General features: G+C 36.9%; 1 protein-coding gene across 3 annotated transcripts; it reads right to left on the bottom strand.

Moving 5' to 3' along the window:
- Nucleotides 1–2,883: 2,883 nt before the first annotated feature.
- Nucleotides 2,884–10,577, bottom strand: LOC131335250 (protein MEI2-like 4). Of its 3 annotated transcripts, XM_058370518.1 has the most exons (14): nt 9,793–10,577; nt 9,577–9,676; nt 8,356–8,637; nt 7,613–8,049; nt 7,346–7,504; nt 6,655–6,771; nt 6,442–6,566; nt 6,164–6,249; nt 5,649–6,074; nt 4,542–5,181; nt 3,985–4,069; nt 3,809–3,877; nt 3,489–3,668; nt 2,884–3,351 (listed from the first exon to the last, which is right to left on the bottom strand). In XM_058370518.1, exons 2-14 carry the CDS (start codon nt 9,632–9,634, stop codon nt 3,190–3,192), a joined length of 2,826 nt encoding a protein of 941 aa, XP_058226501.1. In that variant the 5' UTR covers nt 9,635–9,676; nt 9,793–10,577; the 3' UTR covers nt 2,884–3,189. The 3 variants fall into 3 exon arrangements, with proteins under 3 accessions (XP_058226501.1, XP_058226503.1, XP_058226502.1); XM_058370520.1 differs by having other exon boundaries at nt 5,649–6,002; nt 6,448–6,566; nt 9,577–10,576; XM_058370519.1 differs by having other exon boundaries at nt 5,649–6,002; nt 9,577–10,575.
- Nucleotides 10,578–21,795: the final 11,218 nt, after the last annotated feature.

The following is a 21,795-nucleotide window of genomic DNA, read 5'->3' as shown; positions in this document are numbered from 1 at the left end:
AATTTTCTCATGGGGATTTATTGATATTAATCCCAATCAAGGACAATTTAATTGAGTCCAATCCAAGGTATAATGATCTCATTCCTCCTTACCTCATTTTCCCTATTTATAACGCTAATCTTATCAAATTCTTCGTACCCAAAAATGACTGTCCAATAAAAGCGTGCCACATTGTGGATACTTGGTAACAAAAATTAAGGGAGCAAAGCGTGAATTCGGTTTCATTGATCCCTGCGATAATATTGGTGATTATGGCAGTTATTTTGGTGAGATCATGAGTGGTGGAAACTAGTATTACCAATTAATAATGTACGAGACCGGCTTACATGAGAAAAATCCGAGCAGGGAAACCGGTATTCATATTGACTATTGAGGATATATACTTGCAACCACTAGACTAGTTTTTAACAACGCATACATAAGAACACAAACACATAAAAGTGCAGGGATTTCAAGCGTAACTACAACTTCTCAGCAGTCACACGATGATGGCTAAGAATTAAGATCTTCCTTCCTTAGCTCAATCGTTAAGGTAAATCCCAACAGTTGACTCGAAATCCTCCAGCTACTTTTGTGTGTGTGTAAGAGAGCTAGAGGTTGAAAATCGAAGAGGCGCCTTCAAGTTCAAACTACAAACAAAGGCATTTCTTGGAATTACTCTATACATTTTAGTACATCATATCACTCACAAACATCCAAAACCTTGAGCCTGTCAAGCCAGTCCTAAAAACTCATTCGGTTCTGAAGTGGAAATTGTCGCTGAACCAGGGAAGCCATAACCACATGACCATAACCACGTGACTATCAGACTATGTATTACCAGGGCAGCCATGTCCTTTCTGCGCATGGTGGTTTTGTTCGGTAAATGGGGACATTATTAGACGGTAGACTCCAGCGTAACCCCAAGTGGATGAGGTCTTAGCTTGAGTTACTGCTGATAATGGGTTGGCATCAAATGACTGCTATTGTCTAAGCTTTCGGTTCATAGGGACTTCATTAATTATCTTGTTAGTAGATATACTTTCGGTAACAATCCTTCCCCTCGCGTCAAGCATGGTATCCAATGCTGGCATGCTTAGAGTTAGCTTCATATTTTTGTCCGATTCATGCTTAATTTAATTTAGCTCATTTCTATTTTTCTCACTCTGTACTGATCCCGAGTATTAGTCGCGAGGACCTTAAAAACGTATAGCAATGCTTTGATCTTTTACCGTATGTGTTTCTTTGCTGACTGCTGATGGCAACTTGCTTTGTGTTTAGACGTTTGGTTATTACAGAGATGTTTGGTTTGTTCAAGTGCTTGAAACAACTGGAAACATTCTTCGGGTAACGACATTGTCCCAGGCTAATTATATGGACTCTGGTAGCTAGGTCCGTCGTTACAAAGATGTTTGGTTGTTCAGCACCTATCAAAGAACTCTACCGATTCTTGCTCCCACAGACTTTACAAACTTTCAATGGCTGCGGCTATTTACGGAATTTGGAGGGAAAGAAACAAAAGACAGTTTCAAGGACTGCGTATGGGTGCCTCTACGTTGGGTGCTAGGATTATCGACGAAGTCGGAGCTTGGCTTTGTTCTTGGCGGAAGGTGAAAACCTAATGATGCTAATAGACTTTTAGTTAGAACCTGGAATCTTAATTCCAGGATTCTTAGGTCTTCCTAAGTTTTCTGTCGTTGTAATTTGTTGTGCTCCTCTCCCTAGTTAACTGGGGGAGGGTAAGCTTGATGTAATTGGTGAGGTTCTCCTCTTGTCTTTGGTTTGGTTGCTTAATAAAGGGTTAATTTACTCCAAAAAAAAACATTAATCATACTCCATCCATCCTTAAATAAATGTCCGGCCCGTAAATCTAAAAAACATGCATTTCTTTGGTTCAAAAAAATTGGAAAAAAATACCTTGGCCCCGAAAGTATTTTTTTCAAATATTTTGAACAAAAAGAATGAATCTATTTAAAGGCTTAGGTTTGCGGATTGGACATTTATTTAGGGACGAAAGGAGTAATTAATATACAATTAAAAAATAAAACACCTAAATACACCAACAAATTATGCTTACATTTAAAAAATAATAATGTTTCAAATTCAATTCATATATCTTTTTTTTTTTACGAAAAAATAATGTGATATCTGAATTTCAACTCTTTTTCATTGTTACTAGGTAAAAAAAATGATGTCGAAGTTTCAAAATCAATGTGACAATTTTCTCATTTCTCCTTTCTCATGGGAATTTATTGAGTAATCCCAATCAAGCACAATTTCTCTTCATTGTGTCCAATCCATGGTACAATGATCTCATTCCGCTCCTTACCTATTTATAATGTTAATCTGAACAACTCAATCACTGTTTTGTGTCAATTATTAATAACAAACATATCAATCAAATCTATGCCTTGCTTTATCTACTAAGATACATTTGAACATAGGGAATGAAAGTAATTTTGAAACCTTCTACATCAATTGGAAGCTGAATTATTATGATTGCAATGAAGATGAGATGTGTGAGCCAAGTTTGTTTCTTTCTTCACATGGGTTTTCTCCATGTTTAGGAAGGCAAAGGAGAACCTTGTCTCTTTTCTTACTCAGTCTCAATCTCTATCTACCACACAATCTTAGCTCCATTCGTGTAGTCCATAAGAGGTATGAGACCGACTTACATGAGAGAATGCAAGCAGAGAAACCGGTATTCATATTGAGGATATTCGCAACCATTAGACTAGCTTTTAACAACACAAACACATAAGTACAGGGATTTCAAGCACAACTACAACTACTTCGCAGTCACGTGATGAAGGCCAAGAATTAAGATCTTCCTTAGCTCGTTAAGTTAAATCCCAACATTTACTCGAAATCCTCCGGCTAATTTTGTGTGTGCAAGAGATGTCAAAAATGGAAGAGGGACCTTTTAGTTCAAACTACAAACGAAGGTATTTCTTGGAAGCTCTATACATTTTAGTACACATCATATCACTCAAAAACATCCAAAATCTTGACCCTGTCAAGCCAGTCCTCAAAACTCATTTGGTTCTGAAGTGGAAATTGTCACAGAACCAAGAACTGTTACGCGCAGGTTTCAAAATTGGTTTTCACCAAAAAGAAATGTCAAGGCACCCCTGGAATACAGAATTGGGGTGGACATAATTGTGACCTATGAAAACGCCTCTAGCAGTTGTGGCTTTGAAAAATGGCTACTCAGTATGACTCCTTCATGGAACCAGAAGAGTCAGATCTATTAGGAGACTCCTCTCCACTTACAGAAGACGAAGGGCTCCCTTGGAGGTCGATCTCCTCAATGACACTGCTTCGAGCTTTGCCAGCCTTCAACCGGATATTAGTCCCAACGGGGAATGGCTCCTGCGGGGGAATGAGCAGATAAGCACAGTTTTAGCAGACTATGAAGTGCTAAATAGAGAGCCAAATTCCAACAGAACTTTAGACAATACAAACATGGATGACATCATGAAAACAGCAAATCACATTGGAAATCATACCTGTTCACCAGCATTTGGACCATCGGTACAAAAAAGAATAGGGCGGCAACGTTTATCTTCATTCATCAAGCTTGAATTTTGGAAATGGGCGACAAGAGCAGATTTCCCCTGAATTCGAGCATATGCAAGAGCAGCCACCTTTTCACTGTTGAACTTTTCCCATTTTTTGCCATTAAATGCCTGCAGGAGAAATTAAATGTACAGTTTTTGCTATTACGTGCAACAAGGAAATGCAGATTGCATGGTAGAGCTACGCCCCAATTACATTGGGAGTAGACAAATTACGCAAGCCACTTTTGCATCACAGTGTTTGGGCAAACCTTATAAAAAGGGATAATTTGGAGTGGGTCAATCATGTTGATGAATGCATAACCAACATTGCATTTGTTCTGTTCCAAAAGATGAGAAGAAAAGTAAGAAAAAGTGATACAGTTGCAAAAGTTGAATTAGGTAGTGTATCGCAAGAAGGAAAATAATAAATCGAAAAATTACTTGCCTTGAAATCAATTGGCAAGTAAATAAAATCATAAGTTCCTCGACAGTGCTCATCGATTGTAGTCAGAAGCATCTTTGATGTGTACCTGCATGTACAAGCACATATTAATATAAAAATTCGAAAGACCACTTCTGGAATCTGTATATCATACCAGAATCTGGAAAGTCAAGAGGAAATTGGAAGGCACAATTAATCAATGATCAAGAACTTTTTTATGTTGCATATGTTTAACTTCATACAGAAAAGAACACAAAACTTACTCGCAGATATGGCATGACAAAATAATTTGACACCTATGCTAATTTCACCTTGATGGATTGAACAAGATGCCCACACAAAACGACCAAAACCACATGGAATCGTTCTAATAATAAAAGGATTAGTAACTGAAACTTTCCTTCAGGCTGCTGTATTTGTAGCCAAATTACGTGGGATGACAAATATCAGACATAATGAGGGTGCATGGTCATATATTACCTGGATGCTATAAAGGATTCAAGGAGAAAGCAATAATAGAAAGGAAAAACTGAAACCAGAAAGCAAAGGGATTCATTTACTTGTTGGGTATGTTCTTTATCATCAATGTTGTCCGTCTGTCTTCTGCATGCAATATGCGCTCAGTGTCAAGTTCAAACTGCTTCTTGTCCGGGTGACTGGAACCGCCTTGATTACGCCTGTGTGAGAGGTTTCTCCCGCATGCATAAGGATAACCAAATGAGGTTGGCAATGGAGTAACTGTGTTTTTATCAGGCATCTGGCGAGGAGAGTGCAATGCATCAACTTTAGACTTCTGCACCCAAGTTTCAACAGAGCGAGAAACGACATGGGAAGCTCTTCCCAATGGATGAAGTGGAGAACTACCACGGAAACCCACACCTCCTAATGAACCCAAGCCAAAAGCCAAATCTTCAGGAGATTCCCCTGTGTAAATATGTCGTCTGTCCAAAAGCGAGGGGCTACTAGATGGGGCCGATCCACCATGGAGGTGATGTGGAGGTGAAAATGTATTTTTCAGCAACTCAGGTGACATTCCAGAAAATGCAGGCAGTTGTGGTGCAAAAGGAGCATTAACATGACTGGAAAACAACGGAGAACTTGGCCAAGCCATGAGACTCGAGGGGTGACGCTGGAACGGATTGGAGTTGCTCCAATGATGTCTATGTACAGGACAGGTGGCATTCCCAGAAGAGCCAGAAACTGCAGAAAGAAAACATTGTCAGGAGGCACACCACCGTACACCACATTACCATTGAAATATCAAAGCGGATTATCATTGAAATATCAAAACAGAAGAAACAAAACCAATGTCAATCATATTATTTCTTTTTTTTTTGGTCAATCGGAAATACGATCATATTATTTCCTTTTACCGCCATCACAATCTATTGAAAATCAGGTCATTGAGCTCCTCATGTCCTATAACCCTTCTGTCTGAATTTGAAATGTCTGATCCATCCCCTTAATGAAATTCCAATGTAGCCAAAGTAGTGCACTAAACCAAATGACTAACAGATATTGATTCATGCAGCCTATATCACAACTGAGAAGGCTACTCCTACCCGTCACTGTTGCTGTCGGGATTCAGCAATTACTGCTGTCTACTTGGCAGTCAAGGAAAAAAGCACTAAACTGAAAAACCACCTACATGAGTCACTGAAACATACCTCCACCATTAAGTTCCACTCGCTGCCCATTTGAGACCACCATACTGGTGTGACTGCCATTTATTCTACCTGATAATTTTGAACCAATATCGCCAGCCATGTTTGCAACAGTACTTGGACAGTTGCGTGGAAGAGATATCTTGAAATTATCTTGACTATCAGGGAAGGAATGCTGAAGGGAACTTGGAATGCATTTGCTACTGAATTTCAGTTGGTCCATAGAGTGGCAGGGCTTATGGAGGCCATAGTGGCTCCTGGAAGATTCCACACTCAGTGGAGAATGCAAGGAGTTCAGACCACTAAAACTCCCATGACTGAGCACATTTTCAGTTAATGTACTAAGAGTCGCATGACCTGCACAAGTTAAACCATGGACAAATCCATTATGAAAGCAGCCAAATGGTCTCCCTCCATGAGAAAAAGTTGCTGTAGAAGATAGTGTACAGTAAGAATATGTTTAAAGAAGCAAAGTATTGAAGTTAGTGTGCAGAAATCCAAGGCGTTAAAAACCTTACGCGTGCTTTCTGATGGCGTAATATCATTAGAACCAATGGAGAGACCAACTTTATCTTGCTCCAACTCAGAGCAGCTTTGCATCAAACTGCAAAAGTAAATATGTCAATATACAAGAGGAGGATCCCCTTTCAAAATAAACACACGCACACACACGAGGAAGAGAATTCAGAAACAAGAGAATTAATTTTCACAACCAGTGAAAAAGCTACTCCTGAAGTATGCTGCTACTCTTCAAGAAGCAGATACACTCAATGAGGAAAAGATGAGCAGAAAATACCACTGCCTTCCGGCTGGCTTCCCAGCAACATTACACTTGTTCAATGCACGACAAGCAGCTTCTGCAGCTCTAACATCATAGAACTCAATGCACTTGTGATAAAACTTGAGGGGAACTTCACGGATCTTCAAACCATAAAGAAGAAATATTCAACTTTCCATTGTTTTGATACATAACACAGTAAGTACAGAAAGTAGAATCCGGAAAACATACTTCCTTGATCTCTCCATAAATTCCAAAGATGCGGTGGAGATCATCATCCGAGAATGAAGTATTGAGGCCAAATACCACAACCGTCCCCTGGCTAATACCTTTTTCCAAAGGGTTATCCTAGTATATAAACAAGACAAAGGTTAACGAGTCAAGAGATGTTAGAACTTGTGGTTCATATGTTAATATGAAGAGATACTAAGAAATTCTAGAAAGAGGCCCCATCACCGATGATCCGTGGAGTGGACTGGGCCGAAGACCCGTGGGTTAGGGGGTGCAAGGGGCGTAGCCCCCCGTGCGGTACGATACGGACTGTATGGGTATTTTGGGAAAAAGACTATGTACCCGGATTAGGGTTGGAATAGAGTGGAATATAAATACTCTGTGTAAAAATCCTATTGCAGTGATAATAAGAAAAACGACAGCTGCTCTCGCTCCCGTGGATGTACCCGGTTTTGGGGAACCACGTATATTCTGTGTGTTGATTCTTTATTGTTTCTTATTCGTATATCGTGTGTGCGTGTGTTTCTGTTCAACAAAAGATTTCATCCAGCAAAGGCAAGCAGCTGAGAGCAATGAAAACAACAGCAGCAGCACCAACGACACCAACAAAATGATAGCCTAGGGAAAATTCTAAACGATAGCAGCAAAATCATATTATAAGTTCACAGAAGTGAAATGACAGATGATGCACCTTTGGGATCGAATAGTGAATGTCAAGTTTCCGATGCCCCAACTGTTTAGTCTGAAGAGCCCTCATTGCATTCGTAGCTGCCCGTATGTCAAAGTAAGAAATCACTGCAAATCCTCGATGCTTGCATGCAGTGTGCAGATTTCGGATATCACCATATGGCTGAAAGAACAACTTATATTGTCAATTGATTTAGCATATGTAATAAAAGCGACCAGCTTGCATAAGCAGCGCACCCCCTGATCAAGATATCCAAGAACCAACACATACCTTGAAAAGAACCATTAGTTCAGAATCTTCAACTTGGCTACTGAGGTTTCTCACAAGAAGTGTTCTAGAAGGGGTTTCACCATAAGGATGTGTACCAGAAAGTGAGCCATTAGAACTCCCCCAACCATCAGAGACTTCCGAAGTAAAATTCGAATCAGTTTGTCCAGCACATGACGTGCCATCTAATTCTAGTTCCATACCTCCAACACTGCTAAATAGATCAAAATCTTCAGCATCGTCACCTCCCTTGGCATCACAATTATATTCCAACCCATCAATTGCTCCAGAAAATAGATCGGCTTCATCAGGAAGAAGATTTCCAATGGTTTGTGCCTCCATTTCTTCCATGGATCCAAAGGGTTCCTCTTCCTCGTGGCTAGAAGCAACAGTATCAGCAGCAGATTTGTGAAACGGAAAATTGTTCAGTGACAAGCCCACTGCATATGCAACCAGAGGTAATGATTTATCAACAGCACGAGCTACAAGACGGAGAAAGAAAAAAGGATGGCATGGAACAACAACTATCATGCAAAACAGGCCATAAACAAGTTCCAGAACTTTTGTAGGAAGTCAACATTATGTAGTTTCCAACGCGCAAGAAATCAAGTTTGAGTTGAAGCAATTTGTAAAACCTCCAAAGCAAAAGAATGTCTCTAGAGGAAGTCCAGAACAACTTTCTGCAGTGGAACAGTGGTTCTGCACAAGGATTTTGATCGAAACAGAATCTAAACGGAAATGCTTACATTTTCTGCCAAAAACTTCAGACGACATACTTGAAATACTATTCCCAGGTTGAGTCCCCTTAAATGTAGGCTTATTTGTTTCCCCACTGCCACACACTGACTCAAAATACAAGTTTGGGTTTGCATCCGATCCACCAATGCGGTACTTCACTTTGCAGTCCCGGGCTCCTTGAGATGGTTGAAGCTGCTGCAACCAATCACCTGACAGTGCACCAGCAGAGAAAAGATTTTCCAATGGTGATGAGATGGCTGACTTGCTGAGAGCCATTTGAACATTTTCCTCTGTTCTCATTAAAACCAAATTGACATAGGAATCAGATAGACATATTTCATTATTATACAGGGCCTATCTAGCACACACCAGGAAGAAAAAGGAGTGGCAGAATGAAAAAGAAACATAATGACAAAAAGAGAACAAACAAAAAAGAAGGAAAACATGCGTAAGCATGCCATGCTCAAGCCTCAAGCAACTATAAACTATCCTACCCAATCATTCCACCCTCATTAGTGCATATATAAGCATACATTGTTGTGGGGACAAAACTCAAGTATATCAAAAGATGGTTTGCACAGGTAATTAATACATATTATACATGTCCTCATATACAATTATTAACTTCTCCATTCACAAGATCCATACCTAATTCATGGAATTCCTAAAAACAAGACTCAAAAAGAGCTGCGATACCAGTTGACAAGAACCAATTTTGCTAAAAGCAAACAAATGAAAATGGATGCATTTTAGGACATGTTCCATGTGTGAATGTTAAGTCCTATATCGGATAAATAGAATAAGGTTGGGTCTTAAATATCATCAGAATACTTCCAAGCTTACGCTTTTAAGCGAATCTGAAATAAGGTTGGGTCTTAAATATCATTAGAGTACTTCCAAGCTTATGCTTTTAAGGGAATCTGACTTCACTTAAAATGGTATGGTGCCGACTCTAGAGTTACTCTCCAACAGATTGGGCCACACAAGGGCGGATCAACACAGTGTACAAACTCCCACCCCTAAACAACACGCACTCACAAAGGAGATGAGAGCAAAATAGGCACGTAAACAACACTAGCTAACTCAGGTTGAATTAGGGGCGCCATTTACCGTACACTAGCTTGATTCTCGTGTGAACTTGAAAAATCACAGGCATGCCTTCTATCAGACAGAAGAAAGCGAATAAGCAATGATAAGAGCAAAATCGCAACGACAGATGGGATGCTCACCTTGGCAATACCGCATAGTTTGTGGCTTCCAAAATCCAACCTCCTGCTCAGTGCCCATAATAAGCAACTACTAGCATTTTGCATATAAAACGTACAGTGCCTGAAAATGGGAAGAAGAAAGAAAAAAAAAAAAAAACTCTTGTTTACCAACCTTTAACCAAAACATTACCGTGCACTTTGATTCCTGAGGAGTAGGTTTAGAAAACAAGTACTAACCCAATTGAGCCTCACAAATGCCCTGAAGTGGGGTCCAGTAGGTTTTTTATTATTACATCTAAGAAAACTCACAAAGTAGAAAATCGCAATTCTATTTCAGTTTACTTCTTCTCAATTCACTCCGCAAATTAAAACTGGAAACTAAAATTCAAAGCTTAAAGAGAAAATTCCAAAAAAAGGAACCATCATGAAGGCCAAACCCCTCTCCACTGTTTAAATTTACGCATTACTATAGTAATTTGCCAAAAGTAAGTACAGCTTCAGAAAAGCATAATTCCACTCCACATATAACATATGCATATATACAAGCATGTAGAAGGAGGAAAACATGATTTAAACCACAAAAAAGAATCGGTAACTTGATCTCGTTTTGGAAGAGTAAAAATAAATAAAAATTAACCACTGGTTTAACTCCGCAAGCAACACGCAGCTGCAAAACGATCAGAACTCAAATTTACCTGAGAGCACAGTAAACAAGCCAATCGTATCGTTGAACCACAAAACGATGATTTAGAGAGAGAGAGAGAGAGAGAGAGAGAGAGAGAGAGAGAGAATTGCCTTCCAGTCTGTCAATCTACTTTCTCGTTAACTTAGCAGGAGAAACGAACTAGCTGTATATTCTGTCTTGCTATTAAAAAATGCCGCCGGAGTTGATTTACCGGTGAGAGAGGGGCGGTATTCCGGCGAGGTCCGCCTGGAGAGAGAGAGAGAGTTGGGTGTTGGTGAGCTTCGGTTCAGGGCGAAAAGTGACAAGAAATAGGCGGGTTTTTGAGGAGTGAAAGGCACAATGCGTGTGTTCGGGATTGAAAAACGGCTTCAGACGTTACACGAGATTCTGTTCCGTTTTATCGTATTTGAGCTCGGTTTTTTTATTATTAGCATAAAATTCAAACTCGAACTCGGTCCGTCTTTAAACAAGGCCGGGTTATTAACAAGGCGAGCTTGTGAGTGTCGAACTTGACTCGTTTAGTAAGTGAGCCTAAAACTTTAAACTTGAGCTACAAGTCGGGAGTGTCGAACTTGGCTCCTTTAATAAATGAGCCTAAAAATTTAAATTCAAGCTCGACTCGTTTACTAATGAGTTGAGCTAAGCCACGAGCAGCCCGGCATGGGGTGTCGTTTTGGCACCTAGAAAACTTACTGTAATATGTAATTAGTTGAAAAATCTTGATTTTGGAGATTCAAGTAATTTTATAGGTTCAACTTAACTTTTATGCACCATGTACTCTCGTGAATTCTACTCTGATTTAAAGTCCACTAATTACAATTAACCTACTGACCCCCGCCAAGCAACGGAGCAAAAAAAATAAAAATAAAAAACACTTAACATTTGTAACAATAACATAAAAAGTGAAAATCGACTTCCTTTGCGTAATCCAAATGAAGGCTGAGTTCTCTCTTAATTTGGGAAAGAATTGTGATTACCAGTTGAACATTTAATAGTTCAAGCTTTGTTTCAAAAATTAATTAACAAGCTTTAAAAATAGCTAAAGTTTGACTTTGTTTAATTAGTATAAGATAAGCAGATTTCAAACGAATTTTAATTACGTTGAATTTGAGTTGCTTGAACACATCATAAATATAACGAACAAATAATAGCTTTTCTGAACTTGATTAATTTAAAAGCTTAATAAGCTTTGAAAAAATATTTTAAGTCCGGCGTATATATATCAGAAGCCGATAACAAAACAAGCTTTTACGACCAAACCCAAGTTAGAGAACTCAGTACAATTTGATTCGTTTATGACTATGATGATCTCGATAACAAATTACGAGCCCTCCATTTGTTTTCCGACCCATAAAAAGTGAAGCCAATTGTCTTTCAATTGGACTAAGTTCAAAATAAGATATATGTCAATAAAATGGGTCAAGGTGGATGATAAAATGATGATATGATTAAGTACACATATATGTTTTATGTTCGTGTGGGAATATTCGGTTGGTGATTGGTGAGATTTTTTTTGCGAGTTTGGTTTATTAGTTGAGAATTTTGCTGCAATTTTGTAATGCATTTGTGATTGTTTTCTTGTTCTATTGCACTACTGTATTGTATTGGCTCATTTGTTTGACGAAATTAACAGTAAAAAAATATTCAATTCTACGTAATATACGGTCTCAATAAGTTAATAATGTATAGTCTCATGGTATTTTGTATATATAATTGCCACTTTATGTGGTTACATACATCCAACAAATGTTTAATCTTGATTATAAAAAAATTCATCACACATTGGATGCGTGGCTCATTTAAATTTATACTGTAATTCAATTCGACGCTCATATCCAATAAAAAAAATAATTCGGCCGCACGTGTGCAATGATATTTACGACGATTAAGAGAGAGAGATGACATACGAAAAATTAATAAATTAAATATATCTTTAAGAGATTATGCCATTGATTAAATTTTCTTGGAAAATTCTTTGGACGAATTCATTGATTCAACAAAATACTTTATTTAATTTGTTTATTCTAGTGCGTGACGTGTACGAAAACGTTTGGATTGGGTAAAGATAATATATAATACCATTATATATGTGTATGTGTATGTGTATATCACCTCTTTCAATCTTCTCTTATCCATTACTGCAACAATATTTTAAAAAGTTCACTTGGAAAGTAACTAACTTTCCAGTCCTCTCCCTTCACAATTTGAAAGCAAAAGGGTGGCCTTAGTGGCCGTTGGCCTTGGAATTTCAACTCAGCTGTTTCGGTTAACTTACATCTCGATTAATTCTGGAGAATTAGTTCCACCACCAACTTGCAGAGTCTCAATTAAAGTCAGAGCAAAATTCTATATGGATTAGAGTAAGCCTCCAAATCCCACTCGAGACAATACCTTACATATACTATGAGCTCGATCGTTTGCTAACTTTCACTTGTAATTTTATTTTGGTTTATTGTGTATCTTGAGAAGAAATAACCTCGAATTTTTGAGATGATTATTGCTCACGTAATGGTCTTGCGAGACGGTTAGGTTTATTGGGTTGTGATAAATGATTTGTTGATAAAATATAGAAAATTGTCGGATCCAATATCCAAGTCCCTCGTGTATTTTGTTTTGTTTTTGTAACTCGAAATCAATTCTATCAATCGTAACTCTAGGGCGTGTGGTTGTACCGCAAGCGGAAGCTCATATCGAGTTTCTCATTAATAATATTTTTGCTGTTTAAAAAAAAGCGGAAGCCCTTTTCAAACTTCATTTAAATGAGCACGGACAATAACTTAGTATAATTCATTTATTTACTTACTACCTAACTTCAATTGACTTTCATTGAGAATAGATATCGTGCTTTTATAATAGAAAATAATTAAATATCAAGTTTTTGATTTTTTGGCTAAGCAATTAAATATCATGGTCAGTTGGTCACACATCCACCTGCCCATTTATGTTCAACAGTACTATCTAATCCCACATATTTTTGGTCCCATGAAAACCTAATTTTTGTTCTTCGGATGAGGGAAGATAAAGATAGAAATTTAGGCACTACGAAGTAAATGATTTACTTTTTTAAAAATCTTTTTCCTTCTTTCAATTTGCATTCTTAATTCATTTACTTTTTCTTCCACGAATATCATATTTACAACTTTTATAATTCAAAAACACTACTGACGCGCACCTCCACACACAGAACTACAAGAATCCAACAGGCCTCTCATCCTTATAAGTGTGCGTGTGTTTCCCATGTTTCACTAGGATAATTGTTTTTTTACAACGACAGAGGACAAACTTTGACCTAAATAATGGATAAACATTTAGAGATGAAGACAACCATATATTATCATCCAATAGATGACCTATTATTTCATGTTCTATGTTTAAATTACTAGATACAGACAAGATAGAACATGAGAGATTGGATTGGTCAGGGCCTGATTTTCCCAATCTCTTGACCTAAACTTTGTCTACAAAATTAGTGAACAGACATGATAGGCATGCACTTGTTTAATTTGCAATTTGTGCCAGCAACTTTCTCTGACCCACATTTGTACATTTGCCTAACCCATTTTTGTTTGGTGGATAATCATTAAGTTGTAGAATAGAATAAAATGCATGATGGGCATCATATGATCAATATCGCAATGAAAATCATACTTTATATGACCGTAAAAAAGGATACTCTATACTCCCGCCGTCCCGATTTTCTTTGTCCCTTTTCATAGGGCAAACCAATCTGTGTGGATGGCAAGACTCCTGCAATTAAGGGCGGACACCATGTCTTGTTTCGTATCGGGTCATTTCGGATTTTGTGTATCTTCAAGTTTATGTCAAAACACATGTCAACTTAAATGTGTCATATGTATTGACGCAAACCTGAACTGCTTAAGAAAATGTTGTGTTCGGATTAATATTATTAAGACCCTTATTAATGTTTATAATATGCACATTCGTAAAATTATACATGTTACTGTTACCCATGAACAACTTGTTTAATCTAATAACAAAATGAGCATGTATATATGTATACCATCATAAACAAACGGAACTGTAAAACCAACCAAGAATTAGCCACCAATAGAAATTTGAAAAGTTGATTTTGGACAGGGACTCTTAAAAACATGTTGCAAACAAATTGAACGACTCAAATCATTTATGTAGGGCGGCGACATGGGTACCATGTAATCCGGTGTACATACTTTGGTGCAAGTTTTTTTTTTCTTTTTCTCACACCCATGTTTTGATTTAGTCCCTGTTCCGCTAAGGGTTCTTACAAATTATTTCAGTAATTTCATTATTCAGTAAATTCATTTTTTTTAATCTTAAAATTGCGAATAAGTACTTATTTTTTAAAAAGTACCCATAGCGAAACACAATAATTTTTTTTTACTATTCGTTAATCATAATCTACTAGTATATCATAATTAGGAACTTAGAGAGGGAGACCTTAAAGGTGTTTGCGGAAGCACACACTAAACTTTGGGATTTTGATAAGAAAGAAAGACTTGCGTGTGGATATTCATATAAACATGTTTGTGACTTTATCTTCTTTTTAAATGGTGTTGCAATCAGGTGTTCAGGTCAGTTTGTATTTACCCTAACTAATTTTTAATTTTTTTTCGATCCTTTTAAAGTCAGACCATTCACGCCACGACTCGAGAATTCAAAAGAATCATGATTAATTCCGCGGGAACAAATCCAACAACCAATCAGACTAACCTCGGAGCTGTTCATGACTTTATTTTACAGTATTTTTTTTTTTTATCCGTTTTGTGACTTTTATCATTACCCAATTCGCACTAAAAGCATGGGACCGTTGTTTTTTGGAGAAAAAATGGGACCGTTGTTTGAAATGCGAAACGTGAATGTTGAGGAGGAGGGGACCATTTTTTTTGTACAAAAGGGAAGGTTAAAGATAGGATAAATTACAGGAAAAAAAAATTTAAAAATGATAAGGATAAATTAGGGCTCACGTGGTTCAGGTGAACCACATCTGTTTTTTTTTTTTTACTTTTATTGTTGTATTTTTATTTTGTTGAAGCTAAAAAAAAAACTAAAAATGCTATGGGTACCCGATGGTGTACCACTATACCTACCCTGTCTACTGGGCTCATCTCGGCTCTCACATAGATAATTCGAGACGCTCGTTTTGTTTAGAATAATTCTTTTAATGTGCGCTAAAATAATTAATTTGGATATTGGTATATACTTGATCAATTTGTTGAATTTCTTGGTTAGAAAAAAAAGTAAACAAATTTATCAAACACTTACCGTCTTTGGTTCGGACAGGGATTCAAAAATTAAAGAACTGTGACTCGCGATCTGGCCACAGATTTTTCATTTTGAAACCATAGATTAACCGAACCGCCCAGTACTGGGCGGTATACTAATTATCTATTCTGGTCATAATAGGGTCTCGTTTGGGAGCCGGTTTATGCATTGTGATTTGTGATTATCAATTGTCCAACATTTTTTTTGTTTGTTAGGTGCATTGTGAGAATGGATTATCTCACAATGCATTATGAAAACTACACTTCAGAGACACAATCTGAGAATCAGTCCTCAAGGAGCTTTTTCATTCTCATTTTGGATTATTTTCTCAAATTTCTAAACTATTTTGATTATTATCATCAAAATACCATTCATAGACTATTTTGAGCATTATCCTCAGAACACTAATCCGTTGTAAAAAAAAAAAACTGCAAATACTCTATTAGATTCTATTATAATCACAATCCAAAATCAATAATTCACAATTCAAAATATATAAAAATAATGCAAAAATACTAGAGCTAAAAAAGGGGCCCCAGATATAGTAGGTACACCAAATCTATATGTGATGATCGATATAGCAATATCAAAATAATAACAAATCCATAAGAGGAGCTCTAAACTTTTACTACCAATTTAAAAACAATACTACTATAGCAAACAATAAGCGTCCTACCCGTGCATGGCACGGGAGCAAGAAAAATCATGTTATATTTAATAATATTTTTAATTGCGGGCAAAGTTTTTTTTTATATGTTATTTACCTCTCATTATTTATTTATGATGTAACATTAAATGTAAAAGTTTTAATGAAAGAATGTTTGAGCACGAAAAGAAAGTTTGAAAGCTTTTTTTCTAAATTTTATATTTAACTTTTGACATTTCAAAAGTGTGGGAAAAAAAAATAAATTTTATTAGAAAAATGCCACATAGAATAAAGAAGCAGGGAAAGATCTTGTTTTTATTTTCGAAAACTACATTTATTTAGGCTGCTTTCTTTTGAACTTAACTTAAACTTGTAAATTAAAAATGGTTATTTCTCAAAATACTTGGATAAAAGTAAAAAATAATAATTTTTTCGATTCCTTTCATTGAGACGGATCAATAATATTAAAAATTTGACACAAAATTAATAAATGCAAAAAAAATTCAAATAAAAACAAACCTTTCAAATTTAAGTTAAGTTCAATACATCACAGCGTTATATTAGGAGTACACATCATAAATAGCAATAGCAAACACAGGCAGAGTAGCATTATTGGGGTTGGGGGGTGGGGGGGAAGGGTCCAGAACTGTGGTCTCCAACAGTTTGGACCATTTGTGGGCCCTTTTTAGGTTCACAATAATGATCAAAATTGTTTACTTTTTAGAACTTGTCGAGAACATTAAACACGCAAAAAACGATATTGATCGGATATCGTTTAATGTGTTTTCGAAATGCATTAAGTTTAGAAAAGAAAGTGTGTAACAATGGATTGCAATCAATTTGACACAATTATCCAAAGATAAATGCATTTTGATATCATATCAAACGATATCCGATCAACTCAATTTCTGGAATTGTCAATACTCTCGACAAGCTCAAAAAAGTGAATGATTCTAATTATTATTGTGGGTCCGAAAAGAGCCCATAAATGATCCAAACTTGACCAAACTGGTTGGAGACCAAACTGGTCTATAGACCCTGCCCCATTGATGGGGATGGCCCCAAATGATCGGATCGGGAGTGGACAGCAGGCCCACAGAGGACTCATTTATGTTCAGTGACGACGATGACGAGAGAGAGAGAGAGAGTTAAGTGCACGGAGGCGTCGTATTCGGAGGAGGGCCATGTGGGTTGTGGTTGCCAAAACGCCACAGGCAAATGTAGGGGCCCATCCCTACTCCTACTGCTCCCTCCTTCCTTCTACGGTCTCAGAACTGTGTTGTGATTATATACTCAGGCTCCGTTCCGCAATGCAAAAAAAGTTTTTAATTTTTAAAAAAGTAATTTTAAGCTCAAAAATTATAAATTTATTAAAATTTAAAAATATGCAATATGAATCTTGTTTGAAATATCTCATCTAGATCTTTTATACGATGCAAAAAAAATTAAAAATTTATTTTTTATTTACATTATTTTTTAGTTTAAAAATGTGAAATAAACTGCTTATTTTTTAAAAAAGTTTCTAGAACGGAGCCCACTCTTGTACAATTACTTCGTCGGCTCTCTCTCTCCTCCCGACCACGTGCAAAACTGCAAATGGCGAGTCTTGAAAATTGGGATCTCTCTGCCCTCTGGTTTGTTTTGTTTGCTGGCTTGTGCTTTTTGGATTGGGAAGGAGTTAAATCTTCCATATTCCTCAACACAATCCTAAGCGCGGACAAATCGTTTATCTCGACACAGACGTCTCGTATTGAATTTAAGCGCATGCGAATTGTGTATGAATATGAATCGTCCAGTCATATGAACGTAATACCAATCAGCACACGATCAGTGTCAATTTATTTTGATATAAACGGGTTTAATCAAATGTGACGGACCTCTTCTTTAAAATAATCTTTTAATCAGTACCTTATCAACGTAATTTTTGATAGTATTGATGACCTTGATAAAATTTAAAAGAACAACTTTAGTAATTTAAATAACGGTTATGCTGCAGACAGTTCACTTGGTTGTCAATAAGACAATTAAAAATATTATTTCTATTATACTTAAACATTTTTTAAGACACTTTAACACATAAAAAATTACTAATAGATGTTTTTTTTTATTTTCGTGCCTTAGTAGTTTTTTTCCTTTTGCATTTTTTTAATTTTGTTGTCTAACAATTTTTTGGGTATTTTTTTTGAACTATTTTCACAACTTTTTGTTTCGTCGTAATTTTTTGAATTAATTTGGGTATTTCTTTCGTCTTTAGTGATTTTTTTTTTGCTTTTGGTCATAATTTTTATACTTTTTAGACTCCTCTCATTGAGGTAGATAATTAATCCAAAAAATATCACAACGAATCTAATAAAATTCAGAAAAGACGAAGAAAACACGCAAAACGAAAAAGAAAAATAAGCTTACAAATTTGAGGGGGTGGTAAAATTGTTGCCAATACTCCATATTTGAGGGGCCCGGGGAAATAGGTAAAGAAAATCCATTTTACTACTGTGGTAGATTAGTTCTCCATTCCCAATGCGTGTCTGTGGCTCTGCTTTTATTTTCATGGAAAGGAGATAACCTGACAAGAGGAAAAAAACTCAAAGTGGCATTCAGTTCTAAAAGCTTCTAAAGTTCTGAACCCACCAACCAGGTTATGAGAGAGAGAGAGAGCTATATGATTTTGATTTTTGACTTGTCCGGGCATGCCGCATGCAGCTTGGGGGGGAAAGCCAGTTGAAAATCTTGGCGCCTTTTCTTCCCTTTTTGGAGTCCCCTGCTGCGGAAAAAAAAGGCTGGTTTTGAAACTGTATGGAAAGGACATTTTCCTATGGGCTTCTCTCTGGTCCACGGTTTAGCCCACCACAATAATATGCCCATAGTAGGGCTATCTTAATCAAAGTTGTCATTCCCATACTTTCTAAACCCATGAACGTAGACCACTCCTATTTGTTTGTAGTAGTACAAAACAGGGCTCTGTTTGATAACGCTCTCACTTTTTTGTTTTCTATTTTCTATTTCTACTTTTTATATAAAAAAAAAGTGAAACCAGAAAAACACGGCTGTGTTAACTTTTTTTCAAAAAAAAAAAAGCAAATTAGTTGGTACGTGAACAGTAACACATAACAACATCAAAGGACCTAACTCAATCAAGCTCAATTGAATACACATTTTTGTTTATATATGCTCCAACCAACACATATTGTCCTCCGAAACAGATTTTTACAATTTCTCTTGGTTTGTATTTGGAAGAGAGTGAAGGAGGAGCCCTGCTACACACACAAACAATCTGTGCACAGATTTTGTTGTGGGGCCTACCACGGGTCCCACACAAATCATCCGAACCGTTCATTAAATGTAAAACATTTTTTCAAAGGTTCTGGTAAAAAATAAGCTCAATCTGATTCCTATAGGTGCTTTATCTAACCATCTAACTTTTCATTCAGATTTCCGGATAATGAAAAGTTATATGGTTGGCTCGAGCACCTATAGGTATCGGATTGAACTTATTTTTTACGAGGAACCTTGAAAAAATGTTTTATATTTAATGAACGGCTCGGATGATTTGTGTAGGACCCGTGGTGGGCCCCACAACGAAATCTGTGCACAATCTATGCACAGATTGTATGTGTGTAGAGCTGGGCAACAGACACGAGACACGATAACACGACACGAACCGGACACGAAGTTAGCTGGTTAAGGTTGAACATTTCTGACACGAAACACGAAAATGACACGACTCGAGAACACGAATTCTAAATGGGTCGGGTTCAGGTTGAACACGCGAGACACGAAATTGACACGACCAACACGGTTACGAATCTGTGTCACCCATTTTCACGAACATATATACATAATATATGGTATATCTGCAATTCTATATAGAGTTAGGCAACAGATACGATAACACGACACGAACCGGACACGAAGTTAACGGGTTAGGGTTGAGCATTTCTGACATGAAATACGAAAATGACACGACTCGAGAAACAAAAATTCTAAATGGGTTGGGTGATTTGTGACACGAACCCGACTGACACGACATGAACACGACCCGACCCGACATGTTACCCAGGTCACTTTCTGGTGAAGGAGCGAGTTTCTTGAGAGCTATATTGGAGAGAGAGAGAGAGAGAGAGAGAGAGTAAATAAAATGTACAAAATGTACTATTTATATATTAGAGTGATTTTGCCACTCTCTTTTTTGTTAATGTCACTCTCCTTTGTGTCTTGATTAGATGATTTGTTTTGTGAAAGAATGAGAGTGACATTAACAAAAAAAGATGAGTGACAAAATCAATTTCCATAATAAAAAGTGAATATTAATATAGTTAGTGAAAATATTTGGATTTCCACAGAGACCAGGCACTTCCCGAAACCCTTGTGGCCGCCTGTTTGGCTGTTTGTAAGTGATACAGATGTTTTTGCAGAGGAAAATAAAAAATGTAGGCTTCTTGTACTGTTACTTTGCCATAATGTATACAATCACATGTTAAAGTTTACGAGAAAATCTTCTTCACGAACGTGCTGTAAACAAATGTTTACAACGTTCAATTGTGACCGTTTAAAAGTGTTTTGGATAGTTAATATGTTAATGAAATTTTTTCGGAGAAGAGTTAATTATGACCGGTCATAATTAAAAACGAATCTCAGTTATTGATTGTGCGAATAGATGACTGAGATTGCACCGCTCCGCGAACCAAGTTGTTCACGGAGCCTCTGTGAAAAAGACTCTCTCTTTGAACGATGACAGATGTCTGATGAATTGAACAAAGGAATGACGACGAAGAGCTAATTCGCCTTCACAATAAGCTAAAGTCAACTATTGGTGTAGCGAGGTATTCCCGAACAAGTACAACTAAACGGCTGAACACGTGGTATGAGGGATCACAGAAAGAATACAATGATAAGAACCACCATGAGCAGTGATCGGCGATATGGACAAATGGCATGAGAAGTCATTGGTCCAAGATATCTGTAATCAGAAAGAGAGAGAAGTTGATATGGTTAACTGTAATCACAAAGAGAGAGAGAGAGAGAGAGAGAGAGAGAGAGAGGCATTTGTTCCCCAATAGCTTCATCTCTCTAGAGATGAATCAATAATTTATAAAAATTTGGCGTAAAATAAATAAATGTAAAAAAAAATAAATAATAGCAAAACAATATTTTAAGTTAAGTGTAAAAGAATGCAGCCTCGGTAATAAAGTTTGGCTCAAAACAAATAACACACGAAATTTTTATAAATAAGAAAAAATGCCTAAAAAACCACGGAGAGCGATGTCTGAATAATTTCTCCAAAGTGATACGTACTCAATAATTCAAATACAACATCAAACACAATCTATCACATATATGTGAGACACACACTAGTACAACAATGCTACACACATAACAATCAAGACACAACCTCTCACATACATGTGGAACCCCCCCCCCCCACACACCTCTCACATACATGTGGGGCCCACACATAGTAGTATGTGTGAGGTCCACATGTATGTGAGAGGTTGTGTTTGGTATTGTGTAAGTAACAATCTATTTATCTCTGCTTCTTGTTCTGTTTATGGGTAGTTCAGATGCTTAAACATAGTTAGTGGATGATCCACAGGCAGGGAATGAATCCATGGTTTTGGATGGAGGGATTTCATAAAAAAGAAAAGAAAGC

The sequence above is a fragment of the Rhododendron vialii genome, chromosome 8a, assembly GCF_030253575.1.
Source record: "Rhododendron vialii isolate Sample 1 chromosome 8a, ASM3025357v1".
In the NCBI taxonomy this organism is placed as follows: domain Eukaryota; kingdom Viridiplantae; phylum Streptophyta; class Magnoliopsida; order Ericales; family Ericaceae; genus Rhododendron; species Rhododendron vialii.
Note: the sequence above shows the minus strand (reverse complement) of the source record. Positions and strands in the feature narration are given on the sequence as shown.